Here is a 21808-nt window from a genome sequence, read left to right on the forward strand (position 1 = left end):
GATCTCAAGCGAGTCCTGACATTTTACTTCGATAAAATAAAAGATATCAGACAATATGACCGAGTCTTCGTCAACTATGGCCCTATTAGAACAGGCATGGCTTCCTCCAAGTAGACCATCTCTAGGTGGATAGTCTCTTGTATAGTACTTTCTTGACAGTTAGCCAACAAGCGCTTACCTGCTGGATCTAAGGCCCATTTCACGAAGGGTAAGACGGCAACTGCTGCTCTACTAAGAAATATACCCATTTCCAAACTATTCAAAGCTGCAAAGTGGAGATTGGTGCAAAGTCTCTCCTGGTCTAAACATTACTGTCTAGACTCAGACACTCAAGTAGGGTAGGCTTGTTTATCTATTTGGATAATTGTAGTAAATATATATATAGTTATGTGCATGGATGGCACTATTCAACCTCATGACTATGATGAGGGTTCCCCTGGAAGAGAACTAGGATTACAGGTAAGCATTTTATCCTCATAGCTAAGTAACTTATTTTCTCCCTAAACCGAAGCTTTGGGTCTACAGGCTTACCCGAAAGTTGAGTTCTTCCTGCTCCTCAGTCTTCCTGCTTCACAAAGCCGTACCTGGGAGGGGGGTTCTTTCTGTGTTAGCCCCATTCATTTGGAACCATCTTCAATAAAATTGATGTCTTCTCTCTGAACAGAAGAGCTGGTTGTTGATCCTGCTACAACAGCTAGACCAGGGACCCTTCTCTGCCAGTTGGATTCTTTCTCGAAGTCTCCTGGGTGTACAAGCGCTTTCTAAAAAGACTTAACCAGGCAGTGGTTTCCAAGCAGTCACCGATCTCCCTTCCCACCTTTGACTGGAGAGCCTGCTTAGTAGTAATAGTATTAGTCCATGCAATGGGTCCTGTGATCTCTTCCCTCTGCAGACTAAAGACTTCATCCATTCTGAACTGCTGGCAAACCTGTACTCTTGTGGCGACCAGAACACGCTGATGGAGGAGTCTGCTGAGCAGGCCCAGCGGCGAGATGAGATGCTGCGCATGTACCACGCGCTGAAGGAAGCCTTGATCATCACCGGTGACATCAACACCACAACCATCAGTACCCCAATGCCACCCCCCGTGGACGACTCCTGGCTCCAGGTGCAGGGCATGCCGTCCGGCCGCAGGTGAAGTACAGCGCTTGATGTGAGGGGGTCAAACGTGTCAAGCACTTCTGGGCGTTTTGTTCCCTCAGGCCTGGGTGTGTGGGAGAGAACAGGGCAGACAATCCTTAATATTCCCTACATTGGAAAACAGGGTGGATCATCGTGGTTATGGTCTTTACAGCTCAGACATGTGCACAATAAATGTGCCTGATAGGGAAGGACTGCCCCTGGAGCTTACAGATGCTGCCAGAGGTTGACAGAGGCAAAGGCGGCACCTAAGAGTTACAGTGACTGGCAGAAGACAGGGAGGGATGACACAATAAAATAAGAATGTTGGATGGGGTAGAAAGCCCACTAGGGTTTACAAGGCGCTTTAAGGTTGAAAAAGACTGAGGGAGAGACCATACAAGTTATATTTGGCATTTGATGGTGACACAGACTAGGGCACATATTGGGAGTGTTTGATTGGGGACAGCTGATCAGCAAAAGGCTACAATAGGCCACAGGGCACAAAGGCATTTCACAGCGCCAGCAAGACGCAGCCGGAGGCATATAGGAAACCTTATAGCTTCCATACCCTGGAAGATGGAGCCATCGGGCTGTAGAAGGTTAGAACAGAGCCAGCAGATCAGGAGGCAATTCAATGCCAATAGCTTCCATAGCTGTTACCACAGATCCCCAAAGTAACTACCCAGACACGGTGGGCCTACAGAGGGGGCAGACAAGACATCAGGGGCAGGAGATGAACGGAGGCAGCATATGAACGGAGGCAGCATGAGTCACAAAGAAGGGCACATGTATGAACTGAGACAAGAGGGGTCACTAGCACACTCATCGTAGAGAGAAGAGGGCATAGGGTGATTGCATGGGGGCAGCATCCCTCAGAGGGGTTACACACAAACATTAGGAGCTACGAAGGGACTGCGTACACACAGAGTCAGAGAGGCAGCTTGGAGATGGAAAGGCTCAAGGAGGTCCCACAGGGACAAGTGGGCCACTGGCAAGGCACATTGAGAGTAGGGTCAGAGGGGTCTGCTTGGCCACAAAAAGGTCACACAGAAATATCAGGACTACAGGGGGGTATGACACAGATAGCTGAGCTACAAAGGAGCTACACAGACAACAGAGCCATAAGAAAGCAACACAGACAATAGGAACAAGATTCAGGGGCATGGGGACACAGCTTACTGACTGCAGGAAGGTTACATAAAGACTGAATGGTCATATAGAGGTCAGTAAACTAAAGGGAGGTCATGTAAAGATAGCAGGGTCACTGTGTGGTCACTCAAAGACAGCAGTATTACAGGGAAGTCACAGAGAGACAGCAAGGGCGCGCACACGTAGACAGAGTGGGGCCACAGGGAGATCGGAGAGAGATAACCAACACTGAGAGGTCACAAAGAGTCAGCAGGGGCCACAGGATCACAAGGCGGACACACACAGCAGGGTCACGAGAAGGGCCCTCAGACACACTATGGCCACAGGGAGATCAGAGAGAGATAACCAACACTGAGGGGTCACAAAGAGTCAGTAGGGGCCACAGGATCACAAGGCGGACACACAAACAACAGGGTCACGAGAAGGGCCCTCAGAGACACTAGGGCCACCGGGAGATCAGAGAGAGATAACTAACACTGAGAGGTCACTGAGAGGTCACAAAGAGTCAGCAGGGGCCACAGGATCACAAGGCGGACACACAAACAGCAGGGCCACGAGGAGGTCACAAAAAAAGGCACGGCCACATGAAGGGCACACAGAGACCGTAGGGCCACATAGATGTTGCACATAGACAACAGGGCTATAAGGGTTCTCCCATGAAGGCCACACAGGGTCGGGCAGATACGAAGATCCCAAAAAGACTGCATGGCCATGGGAGGAGAACATAGACAGCAGAGCCTCAGGGGAGCTGTTTATTGGGGGTGGTAATGTCACACAGAAGCTTTGGTGATGACACAGGGCCATCATACCCCATGTGTGGAGAGTAAGGTGTGGGGATATGAACAAGGTGAGGGCTGTAACTAGGGCTGCAGGGGGGTTCCTGTATGGAATGATGTGGGTTGGCAAGTAGGAGGAACAGCAGCTCGCAGACAGCTTGATGGTGAGGTTGTGGTGGACAGGACATGGCTACAGTGAGGGCTACATTTGAGTATGCTGAGGGGTGTAGAAACCAGCAAACTCATAGTTGGGGGGACCTGACCACAGTGGTGGGTACAGATGGTTATTACAAGCAATATTCTTTGTTGGGGGAAATGACACAGGGTGGAGGTCACCTAACTAGTGAGGTGCTGGTGAGATGTTCTATGGGTCCATAGCAAGTTCTCACTTGTATTTTTGCAGGTCTCCCGCATCCAGTCCAACGCCACAGAGGAGAGCTCCAGCTGTCCCTCCAACCAGGCCTGGATCTCGGGGCCCCGCTCCAGGACCCCCTCCTGCTGGATCCACTTTAGGTAGTGCCCCACCAGTTCCCTCCAGACCAGGGGCTTCCCCCGATCCTTTCGGGCCTCCACCTCAGATTCCATCCCGGCCCAACCGCGCTCCCCCAGGTGTCCCCAGGTAAGTCATGAGGTGCTCAACTGGTGCACAGGTGGAAGCCCTGTGTTTGAAGTTGCAGCCCAAGTACAAGCACTGCCTTTCTGCCCTGTCGATTCACTCACTGAGCTTACTGAACCGTAAAATGAAAAAAAAGAGAAAGGGCACAGTCTCCTCACCTCAGTTTCTTTCATTGTGGAAGACAATGTTACTTTGGTTTGTTGGAGGGGAGACCCTGATCACAAAGTGGGTGAGATATCCGGGAGCTTCTTGCTGTGGCACAGGAAGGAATCACATGATGCGCAAGGTATCAAGGGGGCAACTCATTGTGACTGACAGGAGGGGTGATGAGATGAAGTACTAAAAGGGCTCCTCAGTGTCACTAAGTGGAGTCTGGAATCACAGGTGAGGTGACATACTAAGGGAGTATCTCATTGTGACGCAGACAAGGCAGCACATGTGCGAGTTATCAAGGGCCCAACTCTCTACGACTGAGGGGGGTGGGAGAATGAGATTGGATCCCAAGGGGGCTCCTTGGTGCCACTTAGAGGCTGGGATTGCACAGTGAGGTGGCTACTAAGAAGGCATCTCTATGGCTAATCATATCCAGGAGATGATGTGTGCTGTGCCGGAGTGGAGATAAGGATCACAGAAGTCCGTTACCAAGGGGCGTATCTCCATCACTGACAGGAGGCACAGACCAAGAGAGTAAAGAAGGGCAGTCAGGGCATTACAGCAAAAGATGAGCAACCAATTGGGAACATTGACGTCTATGAGGGGAGTCTGTGGATAAAAGAAGCGATACCAACAGGGCCTTTCGACTTGGCTGACCAGAGTCCGGGGGTGAGATTTGTGGCACCAAAATGACAGCTCAGTGTGACTCAAGGCAATGAGGCGAAGTGCTCAGGATGGGCTGCAGTGTAACTGAATGGAATCACATTTGAGACGGAGTATACCTCAGGCAGAGATTATTCAAGAAATGAGACATGGGCTACAGAGACGGTCTTGGTGGGACAGGATCTTTTCTGAACGTGACCATATGAGTCCAATGCTTGTGGAATTGTGGCGCTCTCAGACAGAGGTTTTCTGATGGATACTTCTATACACAGATTCCTCCCCTTTAGAATACCCTAGGCACCAGACTGGATCTTGAAACTTCTTGCAGCAGTGACTCCTGAGTACCAACAGGCACCACAGCATGACTCCCCTGCTATCTCAAACATCCCCACAAGTGACGCAATGGCCATATATAGGTGCCACTCTTACATGCCGCCATCAGTTCCTTTATTTCTGCATCCTTTGATACGAATCCCGAGCTTTGCTGCCATTTTTCTCAATTCTCTGGTGACTTTTAAGACTGTGTGTGAGGAAAGATGTGTTCGAGGCATATGAGCTGCAGATTACACACTGTGCATAGATCGCCATCTGGTGTTGGGCCCGGATGTTTGCAGTTGTTTTTCCTCTTGGAAAGTCTTTGGAAGTCACGAGGTCTGTGACTCCTCCTTTGGATCGTATTGCGCATGCGCTTCGGCTCCATCCTCAGATTGCTTTTTCCGCAATCGGGCTCGGATGTGTTCTTCGCGCTCCGGTTCCGAACAGTTTCCAGTTCTTCAGTCGACGCGCATCCTCCTCCATTTTCATGGTATTGTTTGCGATCGCGATCTCCACACCCATCGATTCCGGTCGTCGACGACGGCCTTCGGGCCTACCCAAGCTCCGGTCCTGGCTAATGGAAAGGACTCCATTCAAAAAATGCCCTCGATGTGGATCCAAATCCCCCCACACCGATCTCCACGAGGTATGCAACCTTTGCCTCTCCCCTGAACACGAGGCTCGAGACTGTCCAGCGTGCAAATCCTTCCGGTCCAAGAAAACCATTCGAGACCGTAGGGCGAGAAGAACCATGGCACACTCGTCGACAACGATCCCAGACGACATCTTCGGAGAAGGCGTCGATGCTCCAGAAGTACAGCACACCGAAGAGGGCCTCGTCAGCACCTCCGAGGCCGACGACTCAGATGTCGAGGACATCACTCCGGCACAGAGGGTCGTGAGTACCAACATCCACCCCCACCCCACACCCTTGACGGCATCGAAAAAGGCTTCGGTAATGCCTTCGCCCTCGGGCCTAGACACGACCAAGGACACTGCTTCCCACACCGCGCCTCCAGGACCGGTAAAGAAGCCTATCAAGCCTTCAGGCGGCTTGGGCTCGAGCCAGCCCACCGTCGGTGCCGAGAAACACTCCTCCGCACCGACGCCGAAAAAGAAAATGCCCTCGGCACCGAGCGCCACACCGAAGCACTCGGCGCCGAAAACCAGCACCGGCTCCTCGGTGCCGACACCGTCTTCGGAGCCGACCAAAAAACACAAAGCCATCGACACCCACACCTCGAAGCCGGAACAGAGTGACCAACCAGCCCTTCCAAAGCCGCACAGTTCAAAACAGCGAACTGGTGCAGACTCCAAAACAAAAAAACCTACGGCCCCGGTGCCTTCGGCACCGACTGAGCGGGCACTCTCTGAAGAACTATTTAGGCCTGATCCATTACAAAAAACACTGGTCAAGGACCCTAAGACTGGATATTTGATGCTCAGCATCAAAAAGAGACAGCTGGACAAGCCTGCCCCGCCTCCAGCTCCAAAGAGGAAAAACTTTGCTACCTCCCCTATGAGAATACCTCCTCCTCCTCCTGCCCTCAGCTCTACAGACGCAACCTGCTGTTCACCGCACCCATCTTCATTCACCTGCCCTCAGCTCTACAGACGCTACCTGCTGTTCACCGCACACATCTTCATTCACCTGCCCCCATCTCTACAGACGCTACCTGCCGTTCACTGCAACTAACTTCATTCACCTGCCCTCAGCTCTACAGACGCTACCTGCTGTTCACTGCACAAATCTTCATTCACCTGCCCTCAGCTCTACAGACCTGCTGTTCACTGCACACATCTTCATTCACCTGCCCTCAGCTCTACAGACGCTACCTGCTGTTCACCGCACGCATCTTCATTCACCTGCCCTCAGCTCTACAGACGCTACCAGCTGTTCACCACACGCATCTTCATTCACCTGCCCTCAGCTCTACAGACGCTACCTGCTGTTCACCGCACTCATCTTCATTCACCTGCCCTCAGCTCTACAGACCTGCTGTTCACTGCACACATCTTCATTCACCTGCCCTCAGCTCTAAAGACACTACCTGCTGTTCACCACACACATCTTCATTCACCTGCCCTCAGCTCTACAGATGCTACCTGCTGTTCACGGCACGCATCTTCATTCACCTGCCCTCAGCTCTACTGACGCTACCTGCTGTTCACCGCACACATCTTCATTCACCAGCCCCCCATCTCTACAGACGCTACCTGCCGTGCACTGCACGCATCTTCATTCACCTGCCCTCAGCTCTACAGGCGCTACCTGCTGTTCACCGCACGCATCTTCATTCACCTGCCCTCAGCTCTACAGATGCTACCTGCTGTTCACCGCACACATATTCATTCACCTGCCCCATCTCTACAGACGCTACCTGCCGTTCACTGCACACATCTTCATTCACCTGCCCTCAGCTCTACAGACGCTACCTGCTGTTCACTGCACACATCTTCATTCACCAGCCCTCCGCTCTACAGACCTGCTGTTCACTGCACACATCTTCATTCACCTGCCCTCAGCTCTACAGATGCTACCTGCTGTTCACTGCACGCATCTTCATTCACCTGCCCTCAGCTCTACAGACGCTACCAGCTGTTCACGGCACGCATCTTCATTCACCTGCCCTCAGCTCTACAGACGCTACCTGCTGTTCACTGCACGTATCTTCATTCACCTGCCCTCAGCTCTAAAGACGCTACCTGCTGTTCACGGCATGCATCTTCATTCACACGCCCTCTGCTCTACAGACTCTACCTGCTGTTCACCGCACGCATCTTCATTCACCTGCCTTCAGCTCATCAGACGCTACCTGCTGTTCACTGCACGTATCTTCATTCACCTGCCCTCAGCTCTACAGACGCTACTACCTGCTGTTCACGGCATGCATCTTCATTCACCTGCCCTCAGCTCTACAGATGCTACCTGCTGTTCACCGCACGCATCTTCATTCACCTGCCCTCAGCTCTACAGACGCTACCTGCTGTTCACCGCACACATCTTCATTCACCTGCCCGCAGCTCTACAGGTGCTACCTGCTGTTCACTGCACACATCTTCATTCACCTGCCCTCAGCTCTACAGACGCTACCCGCTGTTCACCACACGCATCGTCATTCACCTGCCTTCAGCTCTACAGACCTGCTGTTCACTGCACGCATCTTCATTCACCTGCCCTCAGCTCTACAGACCTACTGTACACCACACACATCTTCATTCACCTGCCCTCAGCTCTACAGATGCTACCTGCTGTTCACTGCACGCATCTTCATTCACCTGCCCTCAGTTCTACAGACCTGCTGTACACCACACACATCTTCATTCACCTGCCCTCAGCTCTACAGACGCTACCTGCTGTTCACCGCACGCATCTTCAATCACCTGCACTCAGCTCTACAGACGCTGCCTGCTGTTCACCGCACGCATCTTCATTCTCCTGCCCTCAGCTCTACAGACGCTACCTGCTGTTCACTGCATGCATCTTCATTCACCTGCCCTCAGCTCTACAGACCTGCTGTTCACTGCAAGCATCTTCATTCACCTGCCCTCAGCTTTACAGACGCTACCTGCTGTTCACGGCACGCATCTTCATTCACCTGCCCTCAGCTCTACAGACGCTACCTGCTGTTCACCGCACGCATCTTCATTCACCTGCCCTCAGCTCTACAGACGCTACCTGCTGTTCATTGCACGCATCTTCATTCACCTGCCCTCAGCTCTACAGATGCTACCTGCTGTTCACTGCACACATCTTCATTCACCCGCCCTTAACTCTACAGACGCTACCCGCTGTTCACCACACGCATCTTCATTCACCTGCCTTCAGCTCTGCAGACCTGCTGTTCACTGCAAGCATTTTCATTCACCTGCCCTCAGCTCTACAGACGCTACATGCTGTTCACTGCACGCATCTTCATTCACCTGCCCTCAGCTCTACAGACGCTACCTGCTGTTCACTGCACGCATCTTCATTTACCTGCCCTCAGCACTACAGACGCTACCTGCTGTTCACTGCACGCATCTTCATTCACCTGCCCTCAGCTCTATAGATGCTACATGCTGTTCACTGCACGCATCTTCATTCACCTGCCCTCAGCTCTACAGATGCTACCTGCTGTTCACTGCACGCATCTTCATTCACCTGCCCTCAGCTCTACAGACGCTACCTGCTGTTCACTGCACGCATCTTCATTCACCTGCCCTCAGCTCTACAGATGCTACCTGCTGTTCACTGCATGCATCTTGATTCACCTGCCCTCAGCTCTACAGACCTGCTGTACACAGCACACATCTTCATTCACCTGCCCTCAGCTCTACAGACGCAACCTGCTGTTCACAGCACACATCTTCATTCACCTGCCCTCAGCTCTACAGACCTGCTGTACACCGCACACATCTTCATTCACCTGCCCTCAGCTCTACAGACGCTACCTGCTGTTCACTGCACGCATCTTCATTCTCCTGCCCTCAGCTCTACAGACGCTACCTGCTGTTCACTGCATGCATCTTCATTCACCTGCCCTCAGCTCTACAGACCTGCTGTTCACGGCACGCATCTTCATTCACCTGCCCTCAGCTCTACAGACGCTACCTGCTGTTCACCGCACACATCTTCATTCACCTGCCCTCAGCTCTACTGACGCTACCTGCTGTTCACGGCACGCACCTTCATTCACCTGCCCTCAGCTCTACAGACACTACCTGCTGTTCACCACACGCATCTTCATTCACCTGCCCTCAGCTCTACAGACGCTACCTGCTGTTCACGGCACGCATCTTCATTCACCTGCCCTCAGCTCTACAGACGCTACCTGCTGTTCACCGCACGCATCTTCATTCACCTGCCCTCAGCTCTACAGACGCTACCTGCTGTTCACTGCACGCATCTTCATTCACCTGCCCTCAGCTCTACAGATGCTACCTGCTGTTCACTGCACACATCTTCATTCACCTGCCCTCAGCTCTAAAGACACTACCTGCTGCTCACCACACACATCTTCATTCAACTGCCCTCAGCTCTACAGATGCTACCTGCTGTTCACCGCACACATCTTCATTCACCTGCCCCATCTCTACAGACGCTACCTGCCGTTCACTGCACACATCTTCATTCACCTGCCCTCAGCTCTACAGACGCTACCTGCTGTTCACTGCACACATCTTCATTCACCAGCCCTCCGCTCTACAGACCTGCTGTTCACTGCACACATCTTCATTCACCTGCCCTCAGCTCTACAGATGCTACCTGCTGTTCACTGCACGCATCTTCATTCACCTGCCCTCAGCTCTACAGACGCTACCAGCTGTTCACGGCACGCATCTTCATTCACCTGCCCTCAGCTCTACAGACGCTACCTGCTGTTCACTGCACGTATCTTCATTCACCTGCCCTCAGCTCTAAAGACGCTACCTGCTGTTCACGGCATGCATCTTCATTCACACGCCCTCTGCTCTACAGACTCTACCTGCTGTTCACCGCACGCATCTTCATTCACCTGCCTTCAGCTCATCAGACGCTACCTGCTGTTCACTGCACGTATCTTCATTCACCTGCCCTCAGCTCTACAGACGCTACTACCTGCTGTTCACGGCATGCATCTTCATTCACCTGCCCTCAGTTCTACAGATGCTACCTGCTGTTCACCGCACGCATCTTCATTCACCTGCCCTCAGCTCTACAGACGCTACCTGCTGTTCACTGCACACATCTTCATTCACCTGCCCGCAGCTCTACAGGTGCTACCTGCTGTTCACTGCACACATCTTCATTCACCTGCCCTCAGCTCTACAGACGCTACCCGCTGTTCACCACACGCATCGTCATTCACCTGCCTTCAGCTCTACAGACCTGCTGTTCACTGCACGCATCTTCATTCACCTGCCCTCAGCTCTACAGACCTACTGTACACCACACACATCTTCATTCACCTGTCCTCAGCTCTACAGATGCTACCTGCTGTTCACTGCACGCATCTTCATTCACCTGCCCTCAGTTCTACAGACCTGCTGTACACCACACACATCTTCATTCACCTGCCCTCAGCTCTACAGACGCTACCTGCTGTTCACCGCACGCATCTTCAATCACCTGCACTCAGCTCTACAGACGCTGCCTGCTGTTCACCGCACGCATCTTCATTCTCCTGCCCTCAGCTCTACAGACGCTACCTGCTGTTCACTGCATGCATCTTCATTCACCTGCCCTCAGCTCTACAGACCTGCTGTTCACTGCAAGCATCTTCATTCACCTGCCCTCAGCTCTACAGACACTACCTGCTGTTCACCACACGCATCTTCATTCACCTGCCCTCAGCTCTACAGACGCTACCTGCTGTTCACGGCACGCATCTTCATTCACCTGCCCTCAGCTCTACAGACGCTACCTGCTGTTCACCGCACGCATCTTCATTCACCTGCCCTCAGCTCTACAGACGCTACCTGCTGTTCATTGCACGCATCTTCATTCACCTGCCCTCAGCTCTACAGATGCTACCTGCTGTTCACTGCACACATCTTCATTCACCTGCCCTTAACTCTACAGACGCTACCCGCTGTTCACCACACGCATCTTCATTCACCTGCCTTCAGCTCTGCAGACCTGCTGTTCACTGCAAGCATTTTCATTCACCTGCCCTCAGCTCTACAGACGCTACATGCTGTTCACTGCACGCATCTTCATTCACCTGCCCTCAGCTCTACAGACGCTACCTGCTGTTCACTGCACGCATCTTCATTTACCTGCCCTCAGCTCTACAGACGCTACCTGCTGTTAACTGCACGCATCTTCATTCACCTGCCCTCAGCTCTATAGATGCTACATGCTGTTCACTGCACGCATCTTCATTCACCTGCCCTCAGCTCTACAGACGCTACCTGCTGTTCACTGCACGCATCTTCATTCACCTGCCCTCAGCTCTACAGACGCTACCTGCTGTTCACTGCACGCATCTTCATTCACCTGCCCTCAGCTCTACAGATGCTACCTGCTGTTCACTGCATGCATCTTGATTCACCTGCCCTCAGCTCTACAGACCTGCTGTACACAGCACACATCTTCATTCACCTGCCCTCAGCTCTACAGACGCAACCTGCTGTTCACAGCACACATCTTCATTCACCTGCCCTCAGCTCTACAGACCTGCTGTACACCGCACGCATCTTCATTCACCTGCCCTCAGCTCTACAGACGCTACCTGCTGTTCACTGCATGCATCTTCATTCACCTGCCCTCAGCTCTACAGACCTGCTGTTCACGGCACGCATCTTCATTCACCTGCCCTTAGCTCTACAGACGCTACCTGCTGTTCACCGCACGCATCTTCATTCACCTGCCCTCAGCTCTACTGACGCTACCTGCTGTTCACGGCACGCACCTTCATTCACCTGCCCTCAGCTCTACAGACACTACCTGCTGTTCACCACACGCATCTTCATTCACCTGCCCTCAGCTCTACAGACGCTACCTGCTGTTCACGGCACGCATCTTCATTCACCTGCCCTCAGCTCTACAGACGCTACCTGCTGTTCACCGCACGCATCTTCATTCACCTGCCCTCAGCTCTACAGACGCTACCTGCTGTTCATTGCACGCATCTTCATTCACCTGCCCTCAGCTCTACAGATGCTACCTGCTGTTCACTGCACACATCTTCATTCACCTGCCCTTAACTCTACAGACGCTACCCGCTGTTCACCACACGCATCTTCATTCACCTGCCTTCAGCTCTGCAGACCTGCTGTTCACTGCAAGCATTTTCATTCACCTGCCCTCAGCTCTACAGACGCTACATGCTGTTCACTGCACGCATCTTCATTCACCTGCCCTCAGCTCTACAGACGCTACCTGCTGTTCACTGCACGCATCTTCATTTACCTGCCCTCAGCTCTACAGACGCTACCCGCTGTTAACTGCACGCATCTTCATTCACCTGCCCTCAGCTCTATAGATGCTACATGCTGTTCACTGCACGCATCTTCATTCACCTGCCCTCAGCTCTACAGACGCTACCTGCTGTTCACTGCACGCATCTTCATTCACCTGCCCTCAGCTCTACAGACGCTACCTGCTGTTCACTGCACGCATCTTCATTCACCTGCCCTCAGCTCTACAGATGCTACCTGCTGTTCACTGCATGCATCTTGATTCACCTGCCCTCAGCTCTACAGACCTGCTGTACACAGCACACATCTTCATTCACCTGCCCTCAGCTCTACAGACGCAACCTGCTGTTCACAGCACACATCTTCATTCACCTGCCCTCAGCTCTACAGACCTGCTGTACACCGCACGCATCTTCATTCACCTGCCCTCAGCTCTACAGACGCTACCTGCTGTTCACTGCATGCATCTTCATTCACCTGCCCTCAGCTCTACAGACCTGCTGTTCACGGCACGCATCTTCATTCACCTGCCCTTAGCTCTACAGACGCTACCTGCTGTTCACCGCACGCATCTTCATTCACCTGCCCTCAGCTCTACTGACGCTACCTGCTGTTCACGGCACGCACCTTCATTCACCTGCCCTCAGCTCTACAGACACTACCTGCTGTTCACCACACGCATCTTCATTCACCTGCCCTCAGCTCTACAGACGCTACCTGCTGTTCACGGCACGCATCTTCATTCACCTGCCCTCAGCTCTACAGACGCTACCTGCTGTTCACCGCACGCATCTTCATTCACCTGCCCTCAGCTCTACAGACGCTACCTGCTGTTCACTGCACGCATCTTCATTCACCTGCCTTCAGCTCTACAGATGCTACCTGCTGTTCACTGCACACATCTTCATTCACCTGCCCTCAACTCTACAGATGCTACCCGCTGTTCACCACACGCATCTTCATTCACCTGCCTTCAGCTCTACATACCTGCGGTTCACTGCAAGCATTTTCATTCACCTGCCCTCAGCTCTACAGACGCTACCTGCTGTTCACTGCATGCATCTTCATTCACCTACCCTCAGCTCTACAGACCTGCTGTACACCACACACATCTTCATTCACCTGCCCTCAGCTCTACAGACGCAACTTGCTGTTCACAGCACGCATCTTCATTCACCCGCCTTCAGCTCTACAGACCTGCTGTTCACTGCAAGCATCTTCATTCACCTGCCCTCAGCTCTACAGATGCTACCTGCTGTTCACTGCACGCATCTTCATTTACCTGCCCTCAGCTCTACAGACCTGCTGTTCACTGCACGCATCTTCATTCACCTGCCCTCAGCTCTACAGACCTGCTGTACACCTCACGCATCTTCATTCACCTGCCCTCAGCTCTACAGACGCTACCTGCTGTTCACCGCACGCATATTCATTCTCCTGCCCTCAGCTCTACAGACGCTACCTGCTGTTCACTGCATGCATCTTCATTCACCTGCCCTCAGCTCTACAGACCTGCTGTTCACTGCAAGCATCTTCATTCACCTGCCCTCAGCTCTACAGACACTACCTGCTGTTCACCTCAGGCATCTTCATTCACCTGCCCTCAGCTCTACAGACGCTACCTGCTGTTCACGGCACGCATCTTCATTCACCTGCCCTCAGCTCTACAGAAGCTACCTGCTGTTCATTGCACGCATCTTCATTTACCTGCCCTCAGCTCTACAGACGCTACCTGCTGTTCATTGCACGCATCTTCATTCACCTGCCCTCAGCTCTACAGACGCTACCTGCTGTTCACGGCACGCATCTTCATTCACCTGCCCTCAGCTCTACAGACGCTACCTGCTGTTCACTGCACGCTTCTTCATTCTCCTGCCCTCAGCTCTACAGACGCTACCCGCTGTTCACCACACGCATCTTCATTCTCCTGCCTTCAGCTCTACAGACCTGCTGTTCACTGCAAGCATTTTCATTCACCTGCCCTCAGCTCTACAGACGCTACGTGCTGTTCAATGCACGCATCTTCATTCACCTGCCCTCAGCTCTACAGACGCTACCTGCTGTTCACTGCACGCATCTTTATTTACCTGCCCTCAGCTCTACAGACTCTACCTGCTGTTCACTGCACGCATCTTCATTCACCTGCCCTCAGCTCTACAGATGCTACCTGCTGTTCACTGCACACATCTTCATTCACCTGCCCTCAGCTCTACAGACGCAACCTGCTGTTCACAGCACACATCTTCATTCACCTGCCCTCAGCTCTACAGATGCTACCTGCTGTTCACCACACACATCTTCATTCACCTCCCCTCAGCTCTACAGACGCAACCTGCTGTTCACAGCACACATCTTCATTCACCTGCCCTCAGCTCTACAGACCTGCTGTACACCGCACGCATCTTCATTCACCTGCCCTCAGCTCTACGGATGCTACCTGCTGTTCACTGCACGCATCTTCATTCACCTGCCCTCAGCTCTACAGACGCTACCTGCTGTTCACCGCATGCATCTTCATTCACCTGCCCTCAGCTCTACAGACCTGCCGTTCACTGCACACATCTTCATTCACCTGCCCTCAGCTCTACAGACACTACCTGCTGTTCACCACACGCATCTTCATTCACCTGCCCTCAGCTCTACAGACGCTACCTGCTGTTCACGGCACGCACCTTCATTCACCTGCCCTCAGCTCTACAGACGCTACCTGCTGTTCACCGCACGCATCTTCATTCAACTGCGCTCAGCTCTACAGATGCAACCTGCTGTTCACTGCACGCATCTTCATTCACCTGCCCTCAGTTCTACAGACGCTACCTGCTGTTCACCGCACGCATCTTCATTCACCTGCCCTCAGCTCTACAGACCTGCTGTACACCACACACATCTTCATTCACCTGCCCTCAGCTCTACAGACGCAACCTGCTGTTCACTGCACACATCTTCATTCACCTGCCCTCAGCTCTACAGACCTGCTGTTCACCGCACGCATCTTCATTCACCTGCCCTCAGCTCTACAGACCTGCCGTTCACTGCACACATCTTCATTCACCTGCCCTCAGCTCTACTGACACTACCTGCTGTTCACGGCACGCATCTTCATTCACCTGCCCTCAGCTCTACAGACGCTACCTGCTGTTCACGGCACGCATCTTCATTCACCTGCCCTCAGCTCTACAGACGCTACCTGCTGTTCACCGCACGCATCTTCATTCACCTGCCCTCAGCTCTACAGATGCAACCTGCTGTTCACTGCACGCATCTTCATTCACCTACCCTCAGTTCTACAGACGCTACCTGCTGTTCACCGCACGCATCCACATTCACTTGCCCTCAGCTCTACAGACCTGCTGTTCACCGCACACATCTTCATTCACCTGCCCTTAGCTCTACAGACCTGCTGTACACCACACACATCTTCATTCTCCTGCCCTCAGCTCTACAGACGCTACCTGCTGTTCACCGCACGCAGAAGTCTGTATTAGATGAACAAGTTACTTACCTTCGGTAACGCCTTATCTGGTAGAGACTTTATCTAGTTGCAGATTCCTAACCGACCTTCCCATCCTCCCCGTTCTGTGAACCAGTTTCTCATTCTAAAAGTGCCCCCCTAGGCCCTTAGTGTCGACACACTGGTTTTTCAGCCTTCTGACGTGACTGCGTGTTTCTGCCACTGAAATAGTAACATAAAGAAACTGAAGTCAGTGTGCTGGGGTAGCGTCTTTACAGACACCACACACCTCACTTCTGGCACGGACGAAATTGATGCCGAGTAGATCGGCGCCACCTTCCAGTGTGCATTGGTACTGCTGAAGATTTTCCGGAGCCAGTCTGATGTCTGGGGAATATTCTAAGGTAACAAATCTGCGGCTAGACAGACTCTCTACAGATGAGGTGTTACCGAAGGTAAGTAACTTGTGAATTTGGAAGTGCCTAAGCTGTGCCTTTCGTCTGGGTATTAGTTTTTTGTGCAGCCAGGTATCTTTCCAGGTTGGAATATGTTGCCCTTTTCATCACCATCCCCTTAACAGAAGCCCATCTCTCAGCTAAACATCAGCACTCTAACAAGGAAAGCAGCCTGAGATATTGGATACATACTGCATCTGCAACCACAAAAAGAACATGCAGCTGTGAAGACTTTGATCCAACTCATCTACTCCCCTTAATAAATGCAGAGATTGTGTACCTGATGCACAGTGTCTCTTGTATCCAAGGCATCTCTTCGCCCCGAGTAACCGCACAAAGCGGGTCTGCAGCTGATGCCCACAGTGTATGTACGATCCAGGGTTCTAGTTCACTGAGTAATAACACCAAGCAAGTCGGTGGCTGATGCACACAGTATCTTTCCAATACAGGGCATCTCTGCTCCTCTCAGTAACCATACAAAGTGAGTCTGTGACTGATGGACACAGTGCCTCTTTGATATAGAGCATCTTCACCCGCTTGAGTAACCCCACACTGATAGTGTGCAGCCGATGCACAACGTTTGTCTGCTCCAGGGCTCTCCTACCCTGAGGAACCACAAAATGCATGATTGCAGGTGATGCTCAGTGTCTTTTCGATCTAGGACGTCTCTGCTCCTCTAAGTGTCCACTCAAAGTTAGTCTGCTGCTCTTGAATAGAATCTCTCTCCAATCCAGAGCATCTCTGCACCTACGAGTTACCACACAAAGCAAGTCTGTGGCTGATGCCCACAGTCTCTGTAATCCAGAGCATCTCTGCCCCCCTGAGTAACCACATTAAGCGGCCTGCAACTGACGCACGCAGTGTTTCTCTGATCCAGGGCCTCTCTGCCCCCCTGAGTAACCACATTAAGTGGCCTGCAGCTGATGCAAGCAGTGTTTCTCTGATCCAGGCCCTCTCTGCCCCCCTGAGTAACCACATTAAGCGGCCGGCAGCTGATGCACGCAGTCTCTCTAATCCAGAGCATCTCTACCCCCCTGAGTAACCACATCAAGCTGCCTCCAGCTGATGCATGCAGTGTTTCTCTGATCCAGGGCCTCTCTGCCCCCCTGAGTAACCACATAAGCGGCCTGCAGCTGACGCACACAGTGTTTCTCTGATCCAGGGCCTCTCTGCTCCCCTGAGTAACCACATTAAGCGGCCGGCAGCTGATGCACGCAGTCACTCTAATCAAGAGCATCTCTACCCCCCTGAGTAACCACATCAAGCGGCCTGCAGCTGACGCACGCAGTGTTTCTCTGATCCAGGGCCTCTCTGCCCCCTGAGTAACCACATTAAGCGGCCTGCAACTGACGCACGCAGTGTTTCTCTGATCCAGGGCCTCTCTGCCCCCCTGAGTAACCACATTAAGCGGCCGGCAGCTGATGCACGCAGTCTCTCTAATCCAGAGCATCTCTACCCCCCTGAGTAACCACATCAAGCGGCCTGCAGCTGACGCACGCAGTGTTTCTCTGATACAGGGCCTCTCTGCCCCCCTGAGCAACCACATTAAGACGAGACCGCAACTGATGCACACAGTGCTACTCTGATCCAGGGCCTCTCTGCCCCCCTGAGTAACCACATCAAGCGGCCTGCAGCTGACGCACGCAGTGTTTCTCTGATCCAGGGCCTCTCTGCCCCCCTGAGTAAGCACATTAAGCGGCCTGCAACTGACGCACGCAGTGTTTCTCTGATCCAGGGCCTCTCTGCCCCCCTGAGTAACCACATTAAGCTGCCTGCAGCTGATGCACGCAGTCTCTCTAATCCAGAGCATCTCTACCCCCCTGAGTAACCACATTAAGCGGCCTGCAACTGATGCAAGCAGTGTCTCTCTGATCCAGAACCTCTCTGCCCCCCTGAGTAACCACATTAAGAGGCCTGCAACTGATGCAAGCAGTGTCTCTCTGATCCAGAACCTCTCTTCTCTTCCCCCCTGAGTAACCACATTAAGCGGCCGGCAGCTGATGCACGCAGTCTCTCTAATCCAGAGCATCTCTACCCCCCTGAGTAACCACATGAAGCGGCCTGCAGCTGACGCACGCAGTGTTTCTCTGATCCAGGGCCTCTCTGCCCCCCTGAGTAACCACATCAAGCGGCCTGCAGCTGACGCACGCAGTGTTTATCTGATCCAGGGCCTCTCTTCCCCCCTGAGTAACCACATTAAGCGGCCGGCAGCTGATGCACGCAGTCTCTCTAATCCAGAGCATCTCTACCCCCCTGAGTAACCACATCAAGCGGCCTGCAGCTGACGCACGCAGTGTTTCTCTGATCCAGGGCCTCTCTGCCCCCCTGAGTAAGCACATTAAGCGGCCTGCAACTGACGCACGCAGTGTTTCTCTGATCCAGGGCCTCTCTGCCCCCCTAAGTATCCACATCAAGCGGCCTGCAGCTGACGCACTCAGTGTTTCTCTGATCCAGGGCCTCTCTGCCCCCCTGAGTAACCACATTAAGAGGCCTGCAACTGACGCACGCAGTGTTTCTCTGATACAGGGCCTCTCTGCCCCCCTGAGTAACCACATTAAGCGGCCGGCAGCTGATGCACGCAGTCTCTCTAATCCAGAGCATCTCTACCCCCCTGAGTAACCACATCAAGCGGCCTGCAGCTGAAGCACACAGTGTTTCTCTGATCCAGGGCCTCTCTGCCCCCCTGAGTAAGCACATTAAGCGGCCTGCAACTGACGCACGCAGTGTTTCTCTGATCCAGGGCCTCTCCGCTCACCTGAGTAACCACATTAAGCGGCCGGCAGCTGACACACGCAGTGTTTCTCTGATCCAGGGCCTCTCTGCCCCCCTGAGTAACCACATTAAGCTGCCTGCAGCTGATGCACGCAGTGTCTCTCTGATCCAGAACCTCTCTACCCCCCTGAGTAACCACATTAAGAGGCCTGCAACTGATGCAAGCAGTGTCTCTCTGATCCAGAAGCTCTCTTCTCTTACCCCCTGAGTAACCACATTAAGCGGCCTACAGCTGACGCACGCAGTGTTTCTCTGATCCAGGGCCTCTCCGCTCACCTGAGTAACCACATTAAGCGGCCGGCAGCTGATGCACGCAGTCTCTCTAATCCAGAGCATCTCTACCCCCCTGAGTAACCACATTAAGCGGCCTTCAGCTGACGCACGCAGTGTTTCTCTGATCCAGGGCCTCTCTGCCCCCCTGAGTAACCACATTAGGCGAGACCGCAACTGATGCACACAGTGCTACTCTGATCCAGGGCCTCTCTGCCCCCTTGAGTAACCACATCAAGCGGCCTGCAGCTGATGCACGCAGTCTCTCTAATCCAGAGCATCTCTACCCCCCTGAGTAACCACATCAAGCGGCCTGCAGCTGATGCACGCAGTGTTTCTCTGATCCAGGGCCTCTCTGCCCCCCTGAGTAACCACATCAAGCGGCCTGCAGCTGACGCAGGCAGTGTTTCTCTGATCCAGGGCCACTCTGCCCCCCTAAGTATCCACATCAAGCGGCCTGCAGCTGACGCACTCAGTGTTTCTCTGATCCAGGGCCTCTCTGCCCCCCTGAGTAACCACATAAGGAGGCCTGCAACTGACGCACGCAGTGTTTCTCTGATACAGGGCCTCTCTGCCCCCCTGAGTAACCACATTAAGCGGCCGGCAGCTGATGCACGCAGTCTCTCTAATCCAGAGCATCTCTACCCCCCTGAGTAACCACATCAAGCGGCCTGCAGCTGACGCACACAGTGTTTCTCTGATCCAGGGCCTCTCTGCCCCCCTGAGTAAGCACATTAAGCGGCCTGCAACTGACGCACGCAGTGTTTCTCTGATCCAGGGCCTCTCTGCCCCCCTGAGTAACCACATTAAGCTGCCTGCAGCTGATGCACGCAGTGTCTCTCTGATCCAGGGCCTCTCTGCCCCCCTAAGTATCCACATCAAGCGGCCTGCAGCTGACGCACTCAGTGTTTCTCTGATCCAGGGCCTCTCTGCCCCCCTGAGTAACCACATAAGGAGGCCTGCAACTGACGCACGCAGTGTTTCTCTGATACAGGGCCTCTCTGCCCCCCTGAGTAACCACATTAAGCGGCCGGCAGCTGATGCACGCAGTCTCTCTAATCCAGAGCATCTCTACCCCCCTGAGTAACCACATCAAGCGGCCTGCAGCTGACGCACACAGTGCTTCTCTGATCCAGGGCCTCTCTGCCCCCCTGAGTAACCACATTAAGAGGCCTGCAACTGACGCACGCAGTGTTTCTCTGATACAGGGCCTCTCTGCCCCCCTGAGTAACCACATCAAGCGGCCTGCAGCTGACGCACGCAGTGTTTCTCTGATCCAGGGCCTCTCTGCCCCCCTAAGTATCCACATCAAGCGGCCTGCAGCTGACGCACTCAGTGTTTCTCTGATCCAGGGCCTCTCTGCCCCCCTGAGTAACCACATAAGGAGGCCTGCAACTGACGCACGCAGTGTTTCTCTGATACAGGGCCTCTCTGCCCCCCTGAGTAACCACATTAAGCGGCCGGCAGCTGATGCACGCAGTCTCTCTAATCCAGAGCATCTCTACCCCCCTGAGTAACCACATCAAGCGGCCTGCAGCTGACGCACACAGTGTTTCTCTGATCCAGGGCCTCTCTGCCCCCCTGAGTAAGCACATTAAGCGGCCTGCAACTGACGCACGCAGTGTTTCTCTGATCCAGGGCTTCTCTGCCCCCCTGAGTAACCACATTAAGCTGCCTGCAGCTGATGCACGCAGTGTTTCTCTGATCCAGAACCTCTCTTCTCTTCCCCCCTGAGTAACCACATTATGCGGCCTACAGCTGATGCACGCAGTGTTTCTCTGATCCAGGGCCTCTCCGCTCACCTGAGTAACCACATTAAGCGGCCGGCAGCTGACACACGCAGTGTTTCTCTGATCCAGGGCCTCTCTGCCCCCCTGAGTAACCACATCAAGCGGCCTGCAGCTGATGCACGCAGTCTCTCTAATCCAGAGCATCTCTACCCCCCTGAGTAACCACATCAAGCGGCCTGCAGCTGATGCACGCAGTGTTTCTCTGATCCAGGGCCTCTCTGCCCCCCTGAGTAACCACATCAAGCGGCCTGCAGCTGACGCACGCAGTGTTTCTCTGATCCAGGGCCTCTCTGCCCCCCTGAGTAACCACATTAAGCGGCCGGCAGCTGATGCACGCAGTCTCTCTAATCCAGAGCATCTCTACCCCCCTGAGTAACCACATCAAGCGGCCT

At 53.3% G+C, this 21808-nt stretch overlaps 1 protein-coding gene across 13 annotated transcripts in view; it reads left to right on the forward strand.

The window, feature by feature from the left end:
• Window positions 1-21808, forward strand: part of DNM1 (dynamin 1) — a 796474-nt gene that overhangs the window by 713103 nt on the left and 61563 nt on the right. For 8 of the 13 annotated variants that reach the window (XM_085614099.1, XM_085614096.1, XM_085614097.1 and 5 more), the window contains 2 exons: window positions 893-1134; window positions 3451-3666. In XM_085614099.1, coding sequence (XP_085470225.1) covers window positions 893-1134; window positions 3451-3666 — 458 coding nt within the window. Of the gene's footprint in view, window positions 1-892; window positions 1135-3450; window positions 3671-21808 lie in introns of those variants that run through there. The other 5 variants (XM_085614101.1, XM_085614102.1, XM_085614103.1 and 2 more) reach the window with 2 other exon arrangements.

Source organism: Triturus cristatus, chromosome 1_2 (genome assembly GCF_964204655.1).
Source record: "Triturus cristatus chromosome 1_2, aTriCri1.1, whole genome shotgun sequence".
Taxonomy (NCBI): Eukaryota; Metazoa; Chordata; class Amphibia; order Caudata; family Salamandridae; genus Triturus; species Triturus cristatus.